Source organism: Lygodium microphyllum, chromosome 8 (genome assembly GCF_053477565.2).
Source record: "Lygodium microphyllum isolate KBCC chromosome 8, Lygodium_microphyllum_v1.1.10, whole genome shotgun sequence".
Taxonomy (NCBI): Eukaryota; Viridiplantae; Streptophyta; class Polypodiopsida; order Schizaeales; family Lygodiaceae; genus Lygodium; species Lygodium microphyllum.
In genome coordinates this window covers 95327453-95352373 of record NC_141142.1, presented here as the reverse complement: position 1 = coordinate 95352373, position 24921 = coordinate 95327453, and the positions used below count along the sequence as shown (strand labels likewise).

The 24921-nt window shown below is 42.3% G+C and overlaps 1 protein-coding gene across 2 annotated transcripts in view; it reads right to left on the bottom strand.

Annotated features, from left to right (window-relative positions):
• Nucleotides 1-323: 323 nt before the first annotated feature.
• LOC148032621 (uncharacterized) overlaps nt 324-24921 on the bottom strand; it is a 44780-nt gene continuing 20182 nt past the window's right edge. Inside the window, exons 2-4 of one of the 2 annotated variants that reach the window (XM_087684139.1) lie at nt 23118-23167; nt 22960-23041; nt 324-863 (exon numbers count right to left, since the gene is read on the bottom strand). In XM_087684139.1, the coding sequence (XP_087540265.1) occupies nt 799-863; nt 22960-23041; nt 23118-23167 (197 nt within the window). In that variant the 3' untranslated portion in view covers nt 324-798. The remainder of the gene's footprint in view (nt 864-22959; nt 23042-23117; nt 23168-24921) is intronic. The other variant, XM_087684140.1, reaches the window with a different exon arrangement.

The window sequence follows — 24921 nt, the reverse complement described above, 5'->3', positions numbered from 1 at the left end:
CACAAAACATTTCCAATTAAGGTCTCTCAAAGGACACCCAAGCCATTCACTTGCAAAAGTTTTAATCATGTTGAAATTTTGAGACGCTTATCAAATGAAGCATAGTCAAACATTTTGGGATGTACAATTAACGACATCTATGCTATACCAAAAGTCATTATCTAAAAATCCCCCAATCCTAAAACCCACAAGATATTAGCCAAACTACATGCATTGTTTAAAATGTCACGCAAGTACATGCATGCATTTTATGGCTAACTACACTTCTCAAATACACTTAATTCTCAAGGAAATTCAGTGTATAAAGGATAAATTTCCTTCCATATGATCAGCACAAATAACTATATCTCGATCCTCAGGTAAAAATAAGGCCCTATGGTCCTAAAGTGGGATGCAAATAAATGAGAGGGAAGTGATTGCACTAGTACTAAGGAGCACATAAGCCATGTGTACTTAATTTGATCCTCGCAATTGGATTGAGATAGCACATGGGGAAACGTGCAATGCCACGCTCGCCCACAACGTAAATGTTATTAGTTTAAGCCATAGAAACTAATTTAGGAGGCTGAGAACACATGCATTCCTATAAGTTTAGCAATGGATGTTGTTATAAGTCGATTAAATAGCACCACCAAATTTCTTGCATGGTCTATAAACATCACTTGTAGAAAGAGGCAATTGAAATCAACACAAAGTTTGGAACCAACATTACAAAAGAATGCTGACAATCTCACTCCGTTGTGAAGCTGATGGAGTCTTCTCCCAATACAGAACCAATTTCTCCATAAGGAAACTCAATTACTTTCCTGTAAAGAAACGCCTCCAAGATTGCCAAGGAAGAAAGCCACCTGAATGCCAAATAACTGGCTTTACTATCAATAGGTATCACGTTCCAGCTATTGAGCATTTAAGAACAACTCTACTAATACAATGTATAAACTTATCTTTAAGAAGTAAGATGATACCATACCCATGCAAGCAGGTGAATGGAGTTTTTTTTTTTTTTTTTTTTTCCCCTTTTGTTTTTTTGTTTTTTTTTTTGGCAAGGGGAGAAAGGTGCCGGCAGGGAAGGGGGTGGGTTGGGGTTACAAGAAAGAAAGGAAGAAAGAAATATTAGCATCTACTGAAGACCAAATTGGCCTATGAGACATATTCATGTACAAGAGAACATCCCCGTGGTATCAAGAAAGTAAAATGTGAAAAATCATATCTAGTGTGCAATATGTGTATGCCTCATCATCTAAATGAGCCATCAGTGTACACAAGTATGTCCGTCTAGAGGACACACACACAGAGAGAGAGAGAGAGAGAGAGAGAGAGAGAGATGATATCATTGAGAAGATAATACCATACCCATGCAAGCAAGTGAATGGGGATTTTGTGTGTTTTTCTGGCCGCCGAGAGAGAGAGAGAGAGAGAGAGAGAGAGAGAGAGAGGAGACACCCACACATGCGTGCACTCGAACATCCACATGCATGCATCAACACACAAGAAAACGAGTCCATGTCCTAATGTGAGAGATAAAGAAAGAAAGAAACTATATTAATGTCACAAAAGGCCAAGATGGCCTATGATGCCCAACCATGTGATACATGTGTCATGAGATCTCATCATAAGCTATAAAATATTTATACTTAAGGGGCATTATGAGATTGTGTAAACTATGACAAGAGAATGGAATGAACATGAAGACTAAAGCTATGAAGCAAAGTAATCACTAATGAGCAAAAGAATTTGATGTAATCATCTATCAAGGACTACACTATGGCATCATAAGGCCAGCCTAGCTGAGTCCATCTCATGGGCTATTGTAGTATATGTTCCACCATGTCAAGGGTGAGGTGTCTCAATGGATGCCTTCTAGGGAGGGTGACAATGGCCAAGATTTGTCGATGGTGGGGGAGGCCTTTTCATCTCCAAGGGGGTCTAGGTCATCTCGTCTTGTAGAGAGCCATACCTTGCTCGAGGATAACACCATGACGATCTTGTATAGCCTGGGTTGAACCCTCGCTTGTGGAGGTAGCAGGGTGCTAGCCGTGCTAGCCATCCTAGTCAAGAATCATGTCAATGCTCTCTGTGTAGGTGGATCCAAGGAGGCCGCTTATCTACCTCTCCCTATATTGTTGAAGCTCCAATAGGAATAGTGCCAAACAAACATCTTAGGTCCTCATACTCCATGACTTGCACTAAGGGTCCAAATCCCTCCCAAAAAAGGCATCTCCCTCTAATCTTGTGGCACAAGCACATCAATGAGTGGAGAGTTCCTCTGGCTCAACTTTGGTTCCACATAACTCCATATATATGGTCCTCTAGGGCTGTATTCTCATACCTCCGTGTCTCTATCCTCAACTGATGTGATGAGGTGAGAAAACAATCAATGGCACATCTAAGACCGTGTGAAAGTTGGATGTCCATATATGATGGTCTTTTGATGAAACTATCTTCAAACAGGAAGAAAATGTGTTTGATATTGTAGCATCTTTCTACCAAGTGGCTGCTTTGGGTTCACCAAGTCCTCTCAGTGTCTAGTCATACAATGTCCATCCTAATCACCTGGTTCTGCTCCGAACAGCTGAGAGAAAGGTGGGGGCAATCAAGGCTATAGTTGAAAGGTTGTAAAGCATCTATCTGGATCTTGTGTAAGCTCAGCCATGTGCTCATACGCATACCAACAATAAGTGTTACACTGTACAGCCAACTGTTTGGAGGATATAACTGACAAATGTGGATACCTTTGGTGCAAGAAATCCCACAACCTATGATGGAAAATTGTTATCTTAAAGAAAGCCATTGTGATCACAAGAACAGATGGCTTGCTATGAGCCCCAAGCTTAGCACCATAAAGAAGTGTCAGTGTGACCAGTGTATGAAATAGCCATAGCTTAGTTCAGGCCTCTTGGAACTGTATGTGTGCACACTAGTGTTCTAATGCATCCAGGGCAACTCTCGCAATAGTCTTGCATCAGCCACTTCTTTTGTGAAAAAATGTGGGCCTTGTAAATGTAACACCAAGGTATATATAATATCTAATGATCTCAAGTCTCTCCACTGAAGGCAAACTGATACTCTGGTCTGGTCACCCAAACTTGCATTCTATTAAATACCATCACTTTGCTTTCCCTAGATTTACCAAGAGATCTCTAGCATGACAAAATCTGCAGAGCATCGAGGTGCTGTTGCAGACCCTCTGGTGAGTCTCAGATAAGGACAATGTCATTTGCATAAAGTAAGAGGGGAATCAAGAACCCCAACCAACCCTGTGCCAGGTTCTGCAATCCCATCAATGTAATCCTCCACACCTATATAGAGTCTAAACAGTGTAGTTGAAAATGGGCAGCCTTGTTTAACCCCAATGGTGCTGGTTACTATCTTTGACATCCCTTTTGGTGCCCCTACTGTCCCTTGGCAGTCTCATATAAATCATCTACCCCCCACTAGCTCTTCTGTGACTCCAGGGTCTTATATACTTCTTGTCAACATGGTCCATGGACACTTTTTTGAAATCTATAAAGCAATAGTATATTCTCTCTTCATGTGCTTGTCCCTCCTTGACGGTGGCTGTAAGTGTAAGCACACGTTCCAGGATCATGTAACCTTTCCTAAAGGCTAAAGCTGGCTTGTCCCATAGCTATATGTATGTTCCAATCTGCCCAGCGGCTCAATTCATTTTCAATGACTAGCGCATATATTTTTGCTGGCAGAGACCAATCATAATAGTAGTCTTGTAACTAGTGAGGATCATTGGTCTCCACTCCTGAAGAGCATACAATAGTGTTGTCAGTCCAGCTGCTTGCGGAGCCCTCACAACTAGCTCTATTATAGATGTGAACAAAGAGTGGAGACAGTGTATCCGGGCACATGAGAAACGCTCGAACCCACTAGGCCATCTTGTATCTTGGACCTTTCATGTTTTGCAATCCAGCAATGGCATCAGAAATTATATTGCGTGTGAAAAAAGTACATGTAACTGGTCTCTGACTGTCATGGTGTGTGATACCATCGGTTGCCCCTGAGCATCACAGAGCTTTCTCACATACACATGCGAGCTCTCAGGAGTTGCAGAGGGATGGTGGCCCTCTTTCTTATAGCATGTTCTGTGCCTTTTTGTCGTCCTATCCCAAAAATAGTTGACATAACTGGCTCAAATAGGTAAGGTTATTACACTTCTTTCCTCTACACCTTTTTGCTTATTTGTGTATCATGTGACCAAGAGCAATCTCTTGTTGTAATCTGTTTCACATGCTACGACAATCATCATAATACCAACTACTTTGGGGAGCCAAGGGGTGTGGGGAGGGCTGTCTACCCAGTGTTTGTACGTTGACTATTGCATCATGTAGAATGCCAGCATAATCTCTAGAGAGTTCCTCAAGTGATGCATCTGGATCCAGAGTGGACAGCTTGTCAGACACTACTGCCATATCTGCCGGATGTATCTCCAGTGAAGTGATATTTTGGGTATCAAGAGAGAGATATGTGCATGTCATATCTTGTGTAAGTGCAAGTCATAGGGTGAAAGCCAAGTATGCTTGGTCTGCTGCTAGTCTAATAGGTCTACTTGACATGGTGAACTCTTGAACATTCTGCAGTACATTGAGAGAATCCATGAGATAGTCTATTGGACTGGCCCCTGCTATGTTACTCCAGCAAGTTACATCTAAAACAGGCCAATAAACCAACCCAATCACTCCTGCATACACTGCTGCATTTGCATATACTCAGTCACTACTGCATTTAAATTGCATTCACTGTTCCATGCAGCAGTGTTCAGGGCTGCATTCACTGTAACAGCAGATTTCACACTATCTACAACCTCATGTCCAGTTATAATAGGTGTCACTCTTGAGGTTATGCAACTGCATTCACAGGACTGCATTTACTTTAAGATCTGCCTGAGTCACAACACGTCTAGCTCAGGAATAGTTACAACAGCATTATGTTAAAAAGGCATCAATGGCAGAGTTACAACTGCATTCACGTGACCAATCAAATGTGTGACAAGACAAGCAGTCACTTTCACTTAGACATTCTGTTAGACATCAGACCTTGCGCATTGAGTGCTAACATTGGAGCATTACATCACACATCTAAACTACAATGACATCAGGCAGATCTTACATCAGTCTCTGAAATGTCATGCCAGACAGGTCAGGTCCGTCTGATGGCGGCATCTATAACCTGTGAGAGTGCGCAACAGAAGAGAAACACGAACACAAAGAGAAGCAAAAGAGAGAGAGAGAAAGGAAGTAGAAAATGAGGGAAGAAAACTGCACTGATGGAAGAAGAATGCTAATACAATGATGATGGACTAATCAGTCCCTGCACGCCGCCCACAACTTCAGTGAGGGCACCAGATCAGGCTGATGATGATGGCAGCAGCGGAGACGAAGGAAGATGATGGAGTAGGAGTGTGCATTTGCCAAGGAAGGAAGAAAGATAATGATCTGAATGACTACCAAGTGGGGAATGGCTATAAATAACCACAAAACCCCTAAACTGGCCTACTGAAATCTGGAAATGCCATAAATTCTGGCCGATCGGCATTTAATGCTGACCGTGGCATAGTAAATGCCTAGAAAATGCTAGATGGCCACCAAAAAATCCGACTAGCAAGGACAATGTCCAGCAGATGTGGACAGCATGGGAAATGCAGAAAGTGCCCATGGAAAACAAGACAAACAAAAGAAATGCACCTAGATAGCCACTCTAGAATAAGTAGCCTCCCCCATCAAAACACATGACAGACTTGTCAGAGCTCCAAAAGTCTTGTTTGACTCAAATTGAGGCTCACAGGTAGGAGATGACAAGGCATGACAAACAAGACTACTAACACCCCCTCTCAAATCCTCGATGTGGCAGAAGGCCAAGGAAGTAATGGATCCTCGGATGACAAGAGGAATGCCAATGTTGATGAAGTTTATCGATGAAGACTATTGATGAAGAGGCTCCTCACGATCCTGGTAAGCCCTCTCTGAAACACTAGGGGCTAGGAAATCCACAACCACATTACCGAGATTGTCCCCCCTTTGAAAGGGATGGGGGTACAAGGGAGCCACCGAAGGAGAGGGTGGGGGATGGGAAGGAACCTATGGAAAAGAAGGTGCACAAGCAAGAATGGGTGTAATAAGAGACAACTACCTCAGAGGACCCTGCATAAGAGAAGGGGAATGGAGCTTGTAAAGCCCGCTCTCCTACCAACCTATCATGATAACAGCCCCTATAGTAGAATCCTCAATACAAACGGCTTGTTTGATGAAGACAACCCGGGTACCAAGCCTAGTAAGGCCATAAACTAAGAGGAGTGAAAAGCCCAAGTCCAGAACATAAAGGGTCTGTGAAAGGGAGCTCGAAGCGCGGTCAGGAAATAAAGGCAAAGTGCCAATACCACAAATTGCTCCTCTGTGATAAAAACCTGTTGTTTTGCAAGAAATCTCTAGATTGTGTCCTCACTTAGGCGATGATACCATGTGAGAGTGCGCACGAAAGAGAAACACAAACACAGAGAGAAGCAAAGAGAGAGAGGAAGCAAAAAATGAGAGGAGAATACTGCACTAACTAAAGAAGAATGTTGATACAATGATGGACTGATCAATCCTCGCATGCAACCCATAGTGTCAATGAGGGCACCAGATTGGGCTGATGATTATGGTTTCACTGGAGACGGAGGAAGATGATGGAGTTGGAGTGTGCACCTGCCAAGGAAGGAAGATGATGTTCCAAATGATTGCCAAGTGGGGAATGGCTATTAATATCCACAAAACCCCTAAATTGGCCTACTAAAATTTGAAAATGCCATAAATGCTGGCCGAACAGCATTTAATGCTGGTTGTGGCATAATAAATGCCTAGAAAACGCCATATGGCCACCAAAAAATCCGACAAGCAAGAACAATGTCTGTCAGATGTGGACAGAATGGGAAATGCAAAAAGTGCCCATGGAAAACACACTAGAACCCAACAAACAAAAGAAATGCACCCAAATAGCCACTCTAGAATGAGTAGCCTCCCCTAGTCAAAACACATGACAAACTTGTCAAAGCTCCAAAAGTCCTCGTCTGATTGAGGCTCATAGGCAAGGGATGACAAGGCATGACAAACAAGACTGCTAACAAAACCTTCACGCCAACATCCAAGCGTTAAGCTAAAAAGATACATTACACATTAAATCTTCATTAGCTCTTTAAAACAGCCCCAACACTCACTGATTACCAAAGTTTGTGTCCCATAAGCTAAAACCCTAATTTTGGGAGGATCCACAACTTTGAATAGAAGACTGCCCAGCCACTTTGCTCATCCTTTTTTGCAGGTTCAGCCATCAGCCCACGTCATCCAATGGCTGTCCATCCCATTGTGACTGCTGCCACACCTTGTCCAGCCTCTAGGTGTCCAATTTCTAGCTGCCCTCCAGTCTTCAAGAGATGCCCATCTGCTGCATTCGCTGCTGCCAGCTGATGTCAGCATCCAGCACATCAAAGTCACCTGCTCAGTATGCATTCTACAGCTGATCAGGCCACCCTGCATCAGATCTTCTACTTCCAGCTTTCACCCAGCTCTAGGTTGTTGCATGTGATCAGCTACCATCATCTCCAAGCAGTACATTGTTGTGTATACTAGTTCCATTCCTCCAGATTGCTGCATTTTGGTTTCCAGTCTGCTGTCCTTCCATTTCCAGCATCATCTCGGCTCCAACTGGTGGTTATAGGCCTTGGGATCCATCTTCAATGGATGTCACTCTTTAACTACTCCCTCAGGCCACTCCCACGAGAGTCAGTTGTTGGACAGTTCTACCTTTGAGCATCTTCTACACTCTTTCTTGAATTTACAACATTCATTCATTCATTCACTTCAGGGTTATCTTGCTTCTGTGTTGTGTTTTTTGCATTTTGCATTTTTGTCCGAGTTATTGTGTTTTGCTCGTGTTTGTGTGTTTTCTCTGCGCAAACCCTAGCATATCTTCACATGGTATCAAAGCCGGTGCTCTTCTAAAAAGTATCCTACAGCTGTTGTGGAGGCTTGGTTTGTTCGAGATACATGGGCAACATGTAACCAATTCACAATGTCTCAAAATCCTTCCCCTTGGGATCCCACAGTGTCTTTCTAGGCTTCATCAATTGGAGGTCCTGAGGAGGCATTATGGCCTGAACGAGGAGGACAACACATCATCTCTTTCTTCTTCTCGCCAAATGCAAGGCTCATGACGGAAGCGGAGTTCAATGAATTATTGCATACCAAATATTCACCCCACTCTCCAAACACTCCTAGGAGCCTTGCGCATCAGTCAAATCAATTTGGTGAGTCAGGCCACCTCTCCACTCAGGGAGGAGATGTTGCATTAGAGATGACTAGCGACACATCTTCTTCATCATAGCTAGGCTTGGTATCAGGTTCAAATAACCCTCCTGAGTCATATGAAACAAAGCCTTGTTTCTTCTAGCATGTAGGATCCGGATCATGAAATGTTAGATTGTGTTAAGTTTAATAGAGGAGGTTGTAGATGCAAACATACATCTGCTCATATACCTAACATTGTATCCTGTGTTCCATTTGAGCATGGAATTGGTATGGCTGATTCTCAATTCCCTCCCATCTGGCCCTCTTTTGCAGATTTTCTTATATTTCCTTTCAATAGCTTAAGATTACATTCCACATCTTCATCCAGCATAATAGGATTAGAATCATTTGTTTCCATTCCTGCCACTTTCTTTTTTAGCACCACATTGTGAGATGAAGGTAGGATCGAAGCTCAGCACAGAAATTAGTAGACAGTGTGAAAGTGAAGCACAACACCCAATGCAATAGACTGAAAGAGTGTAAACTGAAAGTACAAGGTACAACCCTTAAACCTTAGGGTTGTAGGGGGTGTTCACACCCGAACACGATAAGTGCCCGTAAGTGTGTGTCATAAGCACATACGAAATAATACCGTAAGTCGGGGGAAAAAACTTCTCCTACCGAGAGTAAAAAGTGCCCCAGTATCCTACTGATCACCGACACTCCTATGTGAGCGTAGGCGTAAGTGAGGCCTAAGTGAGAAAACCCAACAAATCCCCCTGGAGTGAAGAGTGATCAAGAGTACAAGGATCATCCGCCACCAAAGGAGATCAAATTTAAAGCATTGAGAAATGCTTCAAATTTGTCACGAGGAAGAGCTTTGGTAAAGATGTCTGCACATTACTGATGGTAGGACAATAGACAAGGCTGATATCACCTGCATGTAGCCTCTCTCTGACAAAGTGATAATGTATCTCAATGTGTTTCGTGCATGCATGAGACACTGGGTTTCGTGCCACTGCAATGGCACTCTGACTGTCAGTGAACAAAGGAGTAGGCTCTGTAACAGATACATCCAGATCAGCTAGCAAGCGTCTAATCCATACGCATTCAACTGTGGTAGTGAAAGTTGCCTTGGATTCAGCTTCACATGACGATGTGGCAACAGTGGACTGTTTCTTGCTAAGCTAAGATATGTAAGACGAGCCAAGAAAGAAACAATTGCCACTAGTGGAGTGACGTGAACCATAATCACCAACCCAATTAGAATCACTGTAAACATGTAACTGTAGTGGTCTCCCCTTGGCATAAAGCAATCTATGAGATCTAGTACCCTGCAAGTAACGGAAGACACGCTTAACAACTTGCCGATGTGACATGCGTGGCTGATGCATATATCTGCTGAGGGCTGAAATTGCCAATTGTTTGTCCAGCCTAGTGTCGCATAGGTAAATAAGACATCCAACCGCTGGAGCATATGTGTGTATGTCAAACAAATCACTGTCATCATGCAATGACAGCTTTAGTCCAAGTTCCATTGGTGTACAGACTGGTTTGCAATCCTGTAAGCCAAACTTCTCAAGAAGCTTACCAATGTATCTTGACTGTGATAAACCAATACCTCTAGCATCATGTATAAACTAAATGCCCAAGTAATAATGCAAAGACCCCAAGTCTGACATATCAAAAGTTTGCTGCAAATTTTGTTTAAATGCTGAAATCTGATCAACATGTGTCCCTGTAAGCAAGAGATCATCAACATATAGACAAATGATCAACATGGATCCCCCCTCTTTACATACGTAAAGGGTAGACTCAGATGAGCTGTTTATGAATCCTTGGCTAAGCAAGAAAGCATCTATCTTTGCATATCAAGCTCTAGGAGCTTGTTTTAAACCATATAAAGCTTTTTTCAGCTTACAAACCAAGTGTTCCGATCCCTTAACTGCAAAACCAATGGGCTGCTGTACATATACTTCCTCATGAAGTTTCCCATGTTAAAATGCAGTTTTAATATCCAACTGATGCACAGTCCATCCATAATGGGCAGCCAAAGCGACCATAGACCTAATGGTCATCATGCGGGAAGTAGGAGCAAATGTCTCCGAATAGTCAATGCCTTTCTTCTGTGCATAGCCTTTACCTACAAGCCTTGCCTTATATTTGTCAATGGATCCATCTGCATTCCGTTTCAGCTTGTAGACCCATTTTGTTGCAATGGCTTTCTTCCCAAAGGGCAAAGACACCAAATCCCATGTTTGATTCTTAGTGATAGAATCCAATTCAGCTTGCATTGCCGCCATTCAATGCACACTCTGTTGTGCATCCTCAAAACATTCAGGCTCCTCATCATCAAGGGTGCTTGCTGCCATAACGAACTCCATGGTATGTGCAATATCATGAATACGAGCTTGCCTTCTAGTACGACCAGCCATGAATGCATCTAGATGACTATCTTTCATAGTCTATAAATACCATCTAGGCATTTGTCTTGCCTTCTGATTGTGCATAAGCTCTTGCTGAATTTCAGTTTCAGCACTTTGCTGAATGTTCACATCAGCCAATGGCTGTTTTTTGCATTTTCCAAAGGAGCAGCTGACTGAAAATTGAGTTCGCTTGCTGAAACTCCAGCTAAATCACCAAATGTAATGGGCAACAGCCCTTCAAATACATCACGGGCAGCCTGATATGTGTCTAAACCAACCAGGGACAATTCTGATTTTTCATCAAATAGTACATCCCTACTGACAAACACCTTTTTAGAAACAGGATCATAGAGTCTATAGCCTTTGCTTTCACTGTTATATCCCACAAAAATGCATTTGACAGCCTTGTTATCCAACTTTTTTCTGAGTACCTTGGAATGTGTGCATATGCAAGGCACCCAAAGGTACGAAAGTGTCCAATAGAAGGTTTCCAGCTGTTCCAAGCCTCAAAAGGTGTAATTTTCTTCAAAGTTTTGGTGGGGCATCTGTTCAAAACATGGCAAGCACACATGACGGCTTCCATCCAAAAATTGTGTGACAAGCTCTTTGCTTTCGGCATACATATGGCCATCTCCATGAGTGACCAATTCTTCCTCTCTGCAACCCCATTCTGCTGTGGAGTATAAGCAGTAGTGTACTGATGGACAATGCCATTCTGCTTCAAAAAAGAATTCAGCATAGAGGACATGTATTCCCCCCCTCAGTCCGAACGGAGAGTCTTAATTTTACAACCAGACTAGTTTTCAACAAGTGCAATAAAAACCAAGAATGCATCATACACTTCTGACTTTTTAACCAAAGAGTAGACCCAACAAAAGCGAGTAAAGTCATCGATAAAAGTCACAAAATAGTAACATCCTTCCAATGACTTTGTCTGGATATGCCCACATACATCTGAATGCACTAACTGCAACTTGGTTGTTGCTCTAAAAGCAACATCACAGGGAAACGAAAAACGATGCACTTTTCCCAAAATACATCCTTCGCGCAAGTGCTCAGGAGGTCTCTCCAGTAGAGGTAATCCATCTAGTATCTGTGTACGCTGTAAGAGCATCAAGCTGCCAAAGTTCACATGCCCCATCCTAGCATGCCATAACTCTGCCTGTATCATAGCAGGAGTAAGACTAATCAACTAAAAGAGCATCCAACTTGTATAACCCATAACATAAAGTGCTTGTCAAGACCAAAGTCACGTGTTCTTTGTCTCTCACCATGCATCTGTCATCATCAAATGTGACCTGTAATCCACAACGTGCCAAAGAAGAAATAGAGAGTAGATTCTTTTTTATGCCTGGCACAAACAAAGCATCCTGAAGGTGGAGAATAGAGCCATCAATGGCTATGAGCACAATCTGCCCAATACCTCTAACAAGGTATGATGCATTGTTGGCACACTGTATAGACTCGCCAACTGGAGTTGCACCAATAGAAGCAAATAAATCTCTGCGAGATGTAATATGCCTAGAAGCACCACTGTCAAAAAACCAAGTGCCTGTATCCTCAGTAGAGCTAAATGCTCGATCAGTCCAAGAAGTGCATAATTGCATGTGCAAAAAGCAATAGTCCCTGTCTACAACAAAGGGCGCGGACTCAGTAGCAGTGGAAGGAGCATCAGAAACAGACATTCCTGACGACTCCTCCTTGGCAATGCACTTCCTGCACTCGGTGATGTAGAGGCCTAGCTTCTTGCAATAATGGTGTTTGTCCTTTTTGGCTTACGTGCCCCCTTGTTTTGACTTGCCTATGATGTGCCAGAAGTCCCAGAACTCTGCAGAGCATTCTTTACTTGGCTGTCTTTGCCTTTCTGTCTAGCCATAAAAGCCTGCTCAGAGGCTATGGCATCCACACCACTATTTCTTCTTGTTTGCTCCTCCTCTAGAAGCAAATTGACTAACTGAAGAAAAGTGATTGGCTGTGCGGCAATCCTCATGGTGAGGTTTAAGGTTGTATGAAAAGCCAAGTACGAAGGAGGTAATGAGTTCAAAGTGGTAGATATCATTTGTGCATCCGAATAGTACTCATCAGCATTCATGAGTTGCTCGCACAAGTCCTGAATTTTGTTCCAGTGATCCTGAATAGAATCACCTTCATCCATTTTCAATGTCTCTAGCACTTTCTTTAAGAAAGAGACGCGAGTCTCATTCTTACCTGCAAACATCTGCTCCAAAGTTAGCCAAGCTTCTCGTGAAGAAGCTGCTGAACGAATGTGGGGGATGATTGACCGCTAAACTGCCAATGCAATCAGCAACAACGCCTGTGCATCCTGTGTATCCCATGCTTTTTGAGTTGCTGATCTTTGTGGGAGTGGCTGAAGTGAAGCAAGCTGAGGTGCCCATTGTGCATGTCCTCCTAGAGAGGAGTAGCTAGAGCCGCAACTCCAAGTCTAGCTTCTTCTCCACTGACATAATCCCAAAGATTTTTCGCCACAAGTACATTCTTCATCATGAAGGACCAAAGTGAATAGTAATTTCCATCCAATCTGTCCTCCTTGGATACATAGGTGAAGACATCTCCTCCCTGATTTGACATGATAATCAATTACCAAAAGAGGCAAAAGAGCAATGTCGAAGCGGGACCAAACTGGAAATCTGAAAATTTCCAAAAATTGTAGGAAATAACTGTCTGCAATTATTATACAGAGGTGCACTCTATCAAAACTGTCTTTAATGCAAGCAATCCAAGGTGCAATCAGTGTTCAACAACATTGTATCAGCAAAATCCCCGAAATTTCTTGCCCCAGATTTGTTCAAAACAATCTATCACAATGATTGTAACTGCAGTACATGTGCCAATGTCCTAAAAAAAAACAAAAGCCTCAAATTTTTTTATGAATGTGCCTAGAAATTTGCATCTCTGTGTCCCAGACAAATATCTAGAAGTATATGCATGCTTGCGTAGAAACCCCCTCTTCCAGAAATTTATTCTGGAATTAATTTTTTAAAAAATTTTACCTTAGAAATGATGGGTTGACACGAGCACATGGACAGGCGAGCTGGCGGGCATCAAAACTGTGGCGAGCTGACGCAGATTCGTCAATTGCAGTCGTGTGGCAGCTGCACGCGGGTGTGGTGACTGCAGGCTGCAGGCATAGAAGGCTAACGATTGATGTGGCGAGTAAGCCACATGCGAGCGGACTGCTTGTATCTAGAAGGGCATGGCAAATGGCGAACGGACGGCCTGAGCAGGCTACGAGCTGCAGAGGCGGCGTTTCCAAAGATGAGCGGCGCTGGGGATGTAACTGACGGGCGGTGCAGGGGCTACGTTTGCCACAGACGCAGGCAGTTCAAGACTGGCGGAGCACTAGTGCTAGGAGTGACGAGCAGGGTACATGCGGTGCAGGCAGAGGCAACGTGACTGATGGGACAGCTGGCATCTGGCTAGGTGGCTCCAAGAAGCAAGTTGAGCTGCTGCAGAGGGCTCTTGTGGTCTTCCACTGAGGCGTTGTTGGTGAGGCAGCTGATGGAGCAGAACTGGACTGAGCAGGGAGCTCCCACAAGCTGAGCGGAGATGAACAAAGCCAATGCTCTGATACCAAAACCCTAATTTCTAATGTAAATTAGGGTTTACAATAGAGAAATTTGCATTTCTCAGTCTCCAAGGGTCCAAATGCTGAGATCTTCGGAGCAAGGCCTGTGAAATGGCTGGGAGATGAGAGAGAAAGCTATAGAGAGAGAAAATTCAGAGTTTTGTCACGAAGAATGACTGAAAATCAGTCAAATGCAGCTGCTGCCCTGCCACAACAGCTTGTAGATGCAAAGAACTGAAAAAAATCAGTCATTTACTGCTGCTGCTCTGTCTCAAAAGCCTGTAGATGCTATCACCTGCTATTGATTGGTCTTCTCCTGCCCTTGGCTGCCTCAGAAGGTCCTCCAATGGCTGCAAATCAGACCAGTAACATCTCCTCTCTCTCTCTCTCGCAAGCTGAATACACTAAAAATGCCTCTCTCAAGTCTCTAAAGACGTTTTTCAGTCTTGCATGGACATTTTTGACAAGTGGCAACCTTCCCAAATGGTTTTTTCAATATTATCCATAATTAAATATTAATTTTCAATATTTAAATACTGAAAATTAACCTAATAATAATTTCGGTGCCTTGAAAAATAATCTAACTGGCCAATAATTAAATTGGCTAGGCAACTTCCATTCTTGAGTGTCTCTGTGCCATCTTTGACCATCAGATTGGTATTAGATACCATTAAATGCCACTTCTCTAGTATCACCAACTGACATTTATGGCCAAACGAATGACCTAGGCCAACAATTGGCACCAGATACCACCTACCTGTGCAGCATAACTTATAGCAACTTTTGCCTTTGACATCCCGTGATTTCTTTGGGTCTCGAGCTCGTAAATTTACTTTAACCCCAGTTGCACCTCACATGTGCAACATTTACTTAATCATGTGATTAAAAATTAATCCACATGTTTAGTGAGGTTTAAAAAAAGATGTTCTCATGACAACCCTTCCCCTTGAAATCCTTGCAATCATCCTCGATTGCACTGCCAAATGCATCAAAAGCAAAGTATTACACTGGAATTTCCATAGGGCATCATAGTCAACACAACATTACACACTGCTGTTCAACCATTCCTATGCCCAACATACATTATAAATTACTAGCCAACATAACATAGCATAAGGCTCACAAAGAATCTTAAAAATATTGCCAGATTATCATGTGACATATCCATTTCTCATGAGCTCAACTCAACTGGCAAAACCAAACCAAGCATAAACCATGGCTAAAACATCAATGGCATCATAACATATGCTGTTATCCATGGAACTAGATGTAAACCATTGAAAATTGAGTATAATCTGATCATTGACTGATCACATGTTGATCTCAGAACTAATCACAAACAGCTCCAAATGTGACCCCAAACTGATCACAAACTCATTGTAAAAACTGATTAACGATCAGTGCAAAAACTGTAGCACAACTGATCCAAAAGTTGACCATAAACGGTTCTCAAGCTGATAAAAAACTAAGTTGAAACTGATCAGAATTTTTGTCTCAAAATTGAGGTAAAATTCATGCTAAATTGATCATAAGCTAATGCAAAAGTATAGTTGCAGTGCCCGGGTGAAACTCGTACTCATCGGCATACATCTCACAGTGACTAGTACACTAAGTAGTGATCTCATGGTAAACATACTGTCAGCTAGAATCCAATACTTCTTGTTTGAGGAGGCAAAACTAAATACATTCGAGATTCACTACATACGAGAGCTATCCATAACTGGAGGAGTAAAAGTGCTACCTCCCCCTTGAGCATCAGGCAATACTCAGAACCCTTGCTTTGTTGAACCTGATGGAGCCCGAACTAGAACTAAAGTCAGGGCTCTAACTGAAAGGCATCTAGGTAAAGCTGCAACAACTAAGGATGGTCTGCCAAGTGATCTTTTTCCATCCATTTGGCATCCATTGGTGAATAATTCTAAAATTTCACCAAGTATCACTTGGAAACTTTACCTTTGACATTTCTTTCCTTATGATCCAAAATCTGCTCAAGTACCAAAATCTCATGGAGCTCTTCAACCTTTGGCTGAATTTCAGCAAAGACATCCTCTGGCACATCTCTATGAAAAGGTCTAAGCAAGCTCACATGAAAGGCATAGTGTATCCACCAATGTGGAGGCAATTCTAGCCTATAGCATGTATCACTGGTCCTCTCCAACACTTGAAATGGCCCATAGTATCTCATAGACAACTTTGGATACAATCGCTCTTTTCCCTTCATCTTTTTCAGCCGTGCCTTTTTAAATCGCAGCAATACATAATCACCCTCTGCAAAGTGCAAAGCACGCCTATGACGATTAGCTGCTCTCTTTTGCTTATCCTATGATCTTTGAAGCGCATACTTAACCTTCTGTTAAGCTATATCCATGCTTTCCACATAGCGATCAAACTCAAAGATCTTTTCTTTTGTGTGCAAAATAGGGGGTACTTTCTTACCACCTCTACCACCTCAAATGGAGCTTTGCCCGTAGAACTATACACTGTGTTGTTATAAGCACACTCAACCAAGGGCAAATACTGCTCCCATTGTCTTGTAGTCTGAAACATAGCACCTCAAAAGATCTAACACTGTGGGATTTGCTTCCTCAGATTGACCATCTGTCTGTGGATGGAAGAACGATAAGAATTTCAGTGTGATACCCATATTCTCAAACAAGCCCTTCCAAAATAAATTGGTCATCCGGGGTTCTCGATCACTAATGATCGACTCTGGCATACCATGATACTTAAAGATGTGCTGCAAAAACAATCATGCCATATGATCAGCCTTAATTTCTTCCTCACATGAATGAAATGGGCTTGTTTGCTAAACCTGCAAATGATAGTCCACATCCCATCATTCCTTGTAGGTGTCTTAGGAAGCTAAAAAATAAAGTCCATTGCAATGCTCTGCCAAGGCCTATCTGGAATAGGCAAGGGCTGCAACAAACCCGGCATCTTTTGCCTATCATGCTTTACCTTCTAGCATACGATGCATGTCTTAACAAACTGTTCTACATCATACCTCAAAGCTAGCCAATAAAAGAAATGCTCCACTACCTTGATCATGGCATCAATACCTCTATGTCTTGCATATGAAGGAGCATGACTTTCAGTGATAACTCTAGGCCTTAACTGCTTTGTAACACACAGTTATCTATGCATCATCAGAAATCCATCTCTTACACAAAGTGTCCATACCTTTGGCCATTGCAAAGCTGATTATAAACATTAGCAAAGTTCAAATCAACAACATATTGCTCTTTCGTGGCATCCAACTCAGTGTGATAAACCATATTGACAGCCGACAACTGAGGTTTATGTGACAGTGCATCACTTTTTCCACTCTTTCTCTGCGATCTGTTTCTCTTTCCAGCCCTATTTTTCAGATCTGCCCTGATTTTCAGCTTTATTTTCCGATTTACCCTTTTTCTCAGCCTTTGCCTCTTTGACATGTGACTTGAAATCATCATCGTGTGGAATCCTGCATCCTCTCCACGCAGCAATGTGTCGGCTATAGTAGTAGTTTCTATAAGCTGAGACATGCTGAAAACAGTGGACTTAATGCAAAAATCCCGAATACCCTTTGGCAAACCACAAATATACTTGTCCACCTGCTCATGGAGGGGTATTGTGCGATAAGAAGTAATTGGCAACAATGCATCCCAAAACTTGTTATTATACTGATCCAAGTTCTTGCAATCTTTGAAATTCACAACTAATTCCAAGCTATCATAATGTCTACTTCAAAGGTACTTGTCAACCAATTTGAAGCAAACATTTACTTGAACTAGACCCAAGTGGTAGGTGACTTCCCTTGAATAAGAAGTATAATCCACCACTGCAATGCATTTCCCTTCAAAAATGTGGTTGCCTTCCATATCTTAGATGCCTCTGTGAAGTTGCCTCCAGAATAGGCTGCATCAAACTACTAAATAAAAACAAGTGATTTCAGCCTATCTTGTGTCCTTCGACGGACCTACGGGAGTCAAGTTATCATATATGGGCTGCTACAAAAAGGGTGCATTGACTGTATTTGCATAAAAACCATCACTATCTGAAGCACCTATATGACCAGCACCAAATCCTTCTGCTCCAACAATCCTTGGGGGTGCCAATACATATCCGTATGGCCCGCTTCGTGCCCAAGGCATCATGCCTATGCTGCGATACATGGGATTAGGCATTTCACTTGCATTACCCAGATACATTGGGTGTTGTGAGCCATGCATTGGCTATTGCATACCATAGGGATTTGTGCCATACATTCCCATATGCAGTGTCTGTCCAACCATAGAATGAAAAATGGTACCACCACCAAAGTATCCTTGCTGTCCCATGCTTGCATGTGCATAATTGCCTTGTTGTCCATGTTCCCACGGATTGGCACTATCAAGTTGGCCATGCATTTGCACTTGCTGCCCCATGGAAACCAACTGTTTGTGCTCATCAAGCATTTTGGGCTCTTCTAAAGAAGGCTTAGGCATTTCCTTCCGTTCTTGTGGCTATCTCGAAGCTGTAGAAGGTATCTTCTTCTCATTGCCTTTGCTGTCCTTCTTTGGGGCATTCAAGAACCCGGTAAACTGGGGATCCTTTGCCAATTCAGCAAAAAGATTTGCTGCTATACGCATTTGATCCTTGAAGCTATCATCCAATTCTTCAGCCCCTTGCTGGTCATCAGCCTCTTTATGCATTGAAGTGCCAACATTTGGGTCATTTCCCACATTTTCAACATGCTGTCCATGCTGAGAACCATGCCCAACATCAATCATTGCATTCCCCCTTCACCACGTGATTGACCAAGGAGTGATGCATCCTCTCCACTTGATCTCGTATCACCATGTGAAGACATGCTTGCTGTAATTCACTGCTGAGAACAATTTCAGCAATAATGCAATAGTCCCAAGTTGCAATCAAGTACCATGGGCCCACCAATTCAAAGGATTTGATGGTATCTTGGCAATGGAACCATGAAACCAGTCTTCCTTCCGTGGATGGGTGGTAAATCCCTTATTACAACTTAATTACAGCAACAAACAATAAATGCAAATCTGAATATACAAATTTACCTACTAATATTGGACAATGCACACCCAATTGACCCCAAAATTGGCGCCCCTTTCAGTATTTCTTTAGCTTTATTGAAAAAGAAGTTGATTTACAATGGGATTCTCCTGACCCCCTTCGCAATCCAAACTCCCCTTGCTGTCCAAAGTAACCAGCAAGTTTTCAATCTATTTTGCCCCTTGATTCAAGCACTTGATTGGCCTTCACCCACTTCATAGACCATGGAAATGCCCCAAATTAAATGGCTGGTTAGTCATCCACCTGAATTTAGCTGAAATTCATCTTTAGCCTTGTTGAATCCAAGTCTTGGAGCTTTTAATTTTTGGCACACTTCCCAAGGCTGCTGGTAAACCCTAATTTCTAATGTAAATTAGGGTTTACAATAGAGAAATTTGCGATTTCTCAACCTCCAAGGGTCCAAATGCTGAGATCTTCGGAGCAAGGCTGTGAAATGGCTGGGAGATGAGAGAGAAAGCTATAGAGAGAGAAAATTCAAAGTTTTGTCACGAAGAATGACTAAAAATCGGTCAAATGCAGCTGTTGCCTTGCCACAACAGCTTGTAGATGCAAAGAACTGAAAAAAATCAGTCATTTACTGCTGTTGCCCTATCTCAAAAGCTTGTAGATGCTGTCACCTGCTGTTGATTGGTCTTCTCCTGCCCTTGGCTGCCTCAGAAGGTTCTCCAATGGCTGCAAATCAAACCAGTAACATCTCCTCTCTCTCTCTCTTGTAAGCTGAATATACTTAAAATGCCTCTCAAGTCTCTAAAGACATTTTTCAGTCTTGCATGGACATTTTTGACAAGTGGCAGCCTTTCCAAATGGTTTTTTCAGTATTATCCATAATTAAATATTAATTTTCAGTATTTAAATACTGAAAATTAATCTAATAATTATTTCGGTGCCTTGAAAAATAATATGACTGGTCAATAATTAAATTGGCTAGGCAACTTCCATTCCCGAGTGTCTCTGCACCATCTTTGACCATCAGATTGGTATTAGGTACCATTAAACGCCACTTCTCTAGTGTCACCAACTGACACTTATGGCCAAACGAATGACCTAAGCCAACAATTGGCATCAGATATCACCAACAACCTATGCGGCATAACTTATAGCAACTTTTGCCTTTGACATCCCGTGATTTCTTTGGGTCCCAAGCTCGTAAATTTACTTTAACCCCTATTGCACCTCACACGTGCAACATTTACTTAATCATGTGATTAAAAATTAATCCACATGTTAAGTGAGGTTTCAAAAATATATGTCCTCATGACAATCTTCCAGCTAAAACACCACAACATGCCACGATTGCATCCACGAGCAGTACTTCCTTGGACAGTCCAACGGGATTATGCCTCCAATGATTGCACCACTTGCTCCTCCTCATACACAATTAGCTCAATGGCATGTCATTGGACATGTGGCATAAGAACAACCCCCTCCTCCCTAGCCTTATCGCTCCCCTAAAGGATTGGGTAAGTGGTCTCCAAAAACCACTTCATTAGATTTCTTATGCAATACACTTTTAGCCACCATTCTACAAGGAGTTTGAGACAATAGATCCTAGCCTCTAAGGGCATATTCATCTTGCAATAGTGATATGTGGTTGAGTTATTATCGACATTTTTTACCTCTTAGAGCCAATGTCCAAGTCATCCCATCATGTATTGAATATACTAGTGGATGTCACTAGGTACGATAGACTAGTAAGTCCCCAATTTAACTCATTTCGATACATAATTGGATGTTTACACTTTAGCCACCATCTATCAATTCAATTTTGTGAAGGCCCCTCCACTCTCTCTAGCATGCCGCATTATTGGTATTGTGGTATTTGCACTCGACACATGGATCATGTGTAGAGAGTGGATCTCACTAATTAGTTGGACAAATTCACATTGGGAAATCACATAGACACAAAGAGATACACTATACATTTTTGTATTTACTTTAGGATCAAGTGCGATAGTTTGGGCAACAAGCAATAGCCCATTGTTGCTCATTCTTCTACAAAGGCAAAATACAAAGCTGCTTGTTCTGCAATTCAAGATGCTCTAATGGTTAAGGTGGATGCTAGATCATACTTCTTTGATGTGACACTCAAGGTTGCCTAGCCCACTTGACCATAGCCACAAACCCTCTCTTTCATACTCACACAAATAAACTTGAAGCCAAATATTGCTAAGTTGAAGAGAGGATCTTAGATCCAGAGTTGGAACCTATATATTATCCTACAATGGACATAAAGGCTCTCCACTTCCTTCACTTCTTCCTCATTTGTGCTCCTTTGGAGTTCACACACGCCCAGGATCTAAGAGGGGACGCTAGCAATCATAGTCATCTCTTGCTTACGAGCTTTACAATGAGTCAATGAGGTACTTTAGGAGCTCTATATAAAAATGGACCAAATTGGAGTTTTCTTTAAACATGTTTCCATTTGTTCAATTTGGTCTACATTTGTACAGTTTTGATAAAAACCCTATTTTTCAGTCACTCGCTTTGCTTTTGGGGCCCCAACATAGTTGCACTAGTACCACATAGGAACGGGTTTATACGATACCATACTATAGGTATTGTACCACACGTATTAATAACATAAGGTACCAACCTAACAGATACTTCTTTTCCAGTCTGATCCGAACTTTGGGATGAGTTCAATGCTTCTTGTACTAGTATGATCTATCATGGGATTATGTTGTTTGAGATCAAACAACTTCTCTACCTATTTTGTCAAAAAAATAAGGTTTTAAGTAGCTTTTAGGAGAGAATAACATATTTTTATCGTACTGTACCTTTAAAAAACTTAAGATACCAATTAATAGCATATTTTATTGTACCGTACCACATCGTACTTTTCATACCTGACAACCATGGATCCTAAACACTTAGCACAACACTCAACTGACAAGCTGCAATCAAAATGGAGTCTTAAAAACTAGATTAATGTAAAGCACTTAAACCTTCTTGTGCACACTATGTATTCCACTTGGTTGGTGGGAAGACACTCAAGCATTTTTAAAGTTTCTCTCGTTGGCGTTCCCACTTCTCCTTTTTTTGCCTATAACCATCCCACTGCTGTGACGCATTCGGGTGACTCTTTTATATCACACCTTATTGTGACGAGGTATCGCTGGCTCAATCATGTGACACTTGTATACCTATATCATAATTGAAATGGTCTCCCTTTGTCCTAGTTTCTTTCCTACTTCTCATTTCTTGTTTACTAATTGTTGTGCATGCTCTTGGATTGATGCCACAGCTCTCTATCCCTTTCTCCCCCTCTCTCTTGGAAGCCCAGTCTGCCTCCATCACCACAAACTTTGTTGCTGGCAAAAACATTCATAATGAAACATATTGATTTCAACATTCACCATGCACTGTTCAAGTCCTGATAATGAGCAAAATACATCCATGAGCTCATTCCTGAGAAAACAATAAGAATTGCATAAAATCATGAACCTGTCTCACATTTAAATTCCTCAAAACTGTACTTATGGTCTGTCTACAAGTTACTGTTCATATCTTTCTTTGCAAGGAAAAGGCAACCTATTCTTAACAAAACTTGCCAGCTTTATATATGCTCATTGATATGGTTCACAAGTTTCAAAGGGTGAAATTATCAACTAACCACATTTATAGCAGCGGAAGTAATATTCATCTCTTTTGACCAACCCTGAACCTCCGCAGACCTTGCATTTTCTTTGGGCTAACTACAAAATTTGAACATTCTTTCAGTTCATACAACCAATTTAAAAAAATAAAAATAATTGGCATAAGTAAACGTACAATCCTTTTGCTGAATTCGATCCCAGCTACCACAAAAGGAGTTACTCCAACTGCACATAATCACCGAGATGAGGTTTGCTTATATTTAAGCAGCAAAAACGAGCTTATTTGAAATTGTGAAGATGACAGCAAACTTGCACAAAGAAACAACAATTAAAAATTGATGGTGCTCAAAAACCCAAAGTTGAAAAATGCCCAATTCCATTTGGTCATGCCCAGCTGTTGTTTGACTACCCTGTTATTGATAGATTTTACCCACCTAGCTGCTGTTCTCTTTTGGAAAGGGGGTGGTTTTGGTGGTTGTGTGTGTTTTGGGTGACGGTTTGGGGGGCATGTGAAACCAGCCTGCACATAACTAAAGGGCAATCGCATGAATGGGCATGTAGAAGCAGCAGTGCACTATAAGAGAGGAGAGAATGAATGGAGAATGACCACAGCTAACAGCAGTAAAGAAAGAAGAATGTTCTTGTAATGCAAGCTATGAAGAGCACAATGGAGGGAAGCATTGTAAATAGGGAATGATGGCCTAGCCTGTCCGACCAGTATTAAATGTTGGTCAGAATGCTGCAAATGTTGCCAACTACATCAAAGGTGCCGACCTTCTAGAGAATGTACTGCCTGCCTGAAATACTGGCTGACCTGCCTGCCTAAAAAGGAAAGTACCTAGTAAATGATGGTGACAGCCTGAAATGATGTCCACCCTGATCTGAAACGTCTGCCCTACCCAGAGAAAAGTCCACAAGAGTGCACAACGGAATAACACGAACACAGAGAGAAAAGGGAAGAGAGAGACTGATATGAATGTAGAAATAAAAAGAGAAATCTGCACTGATCTGAAACGATATGCTTAATACAATGTGGACTGATCAGTCCCTGCACACAGCCTGAAGCATCACTCAGGACACCAGATCAGGCTGATGATGGAAGAATGCACAAGCTGATGGAGAGAGTGCTGAAAATGCGAAATTGAATGCTGCCAAGAGTCAGTTTTGTGTGTGTGTGTATGGTTTTAGGGGGGCCCAAACTCATCAACCTGCCATAACGATGGCCAACTGCAGCCTAAAACAGGCCAACAGCCGAAAATGAGCCAATTCCTGCTTGGCCAGCTGGATTACCCTAAACTGGATCACTAGCCCACATGTGTGAATGCAAGCCTGGCAGAATAAAAACTGATATGCACCAGCCTAGAAAAGTGGCAGCCAGTGTGCAGGTGTGAATGCACGCCTGGCAGATAAAAACTGATATGCACTGGCCTAGAAAAGTGGCATCCAGTGTGAACACACTCACCAACACTGAAACTGAAATGCACATTAATGAAAGGGCTGGAAACAGTCAGAGCTCCTCCATCTCCTCACAAGCAACAGATCAGAAACATGAAATAAAACAGGCTAACACCCGCTCTCAAATCCTAGGGAGTGTTTGAAGACCCAACAACCTCAAATGATAAAGCATAGGAGCCTGAGACAAAGGCTTTGCGAAGAGATCTGCTACATAGTCCTCCTTGGGTGTAATACCCCCCCCCCCCCCCCTTCGCGTGCTCCATAGGAACCCCCCCTATAATTTTCCATTAAAATCAAGGCAAATTTTTTTATCTCCTCCCCCCCTGTCGACGCCGAACACATGGCGGGGGGGAAAGAGGAGAAGATAACGATGATGACAATGATGAGGGGGGAGGCCACGTGGCCTACTACCCCCCCTGGCCACCTCACCCAGTCCGCGGGCCACTTGGGGGGCTGAGAACCCCTGCCGCCATGCATCCGTGAGTGGTGGATACAATGAGGCACCACCACCACCCCATACTACC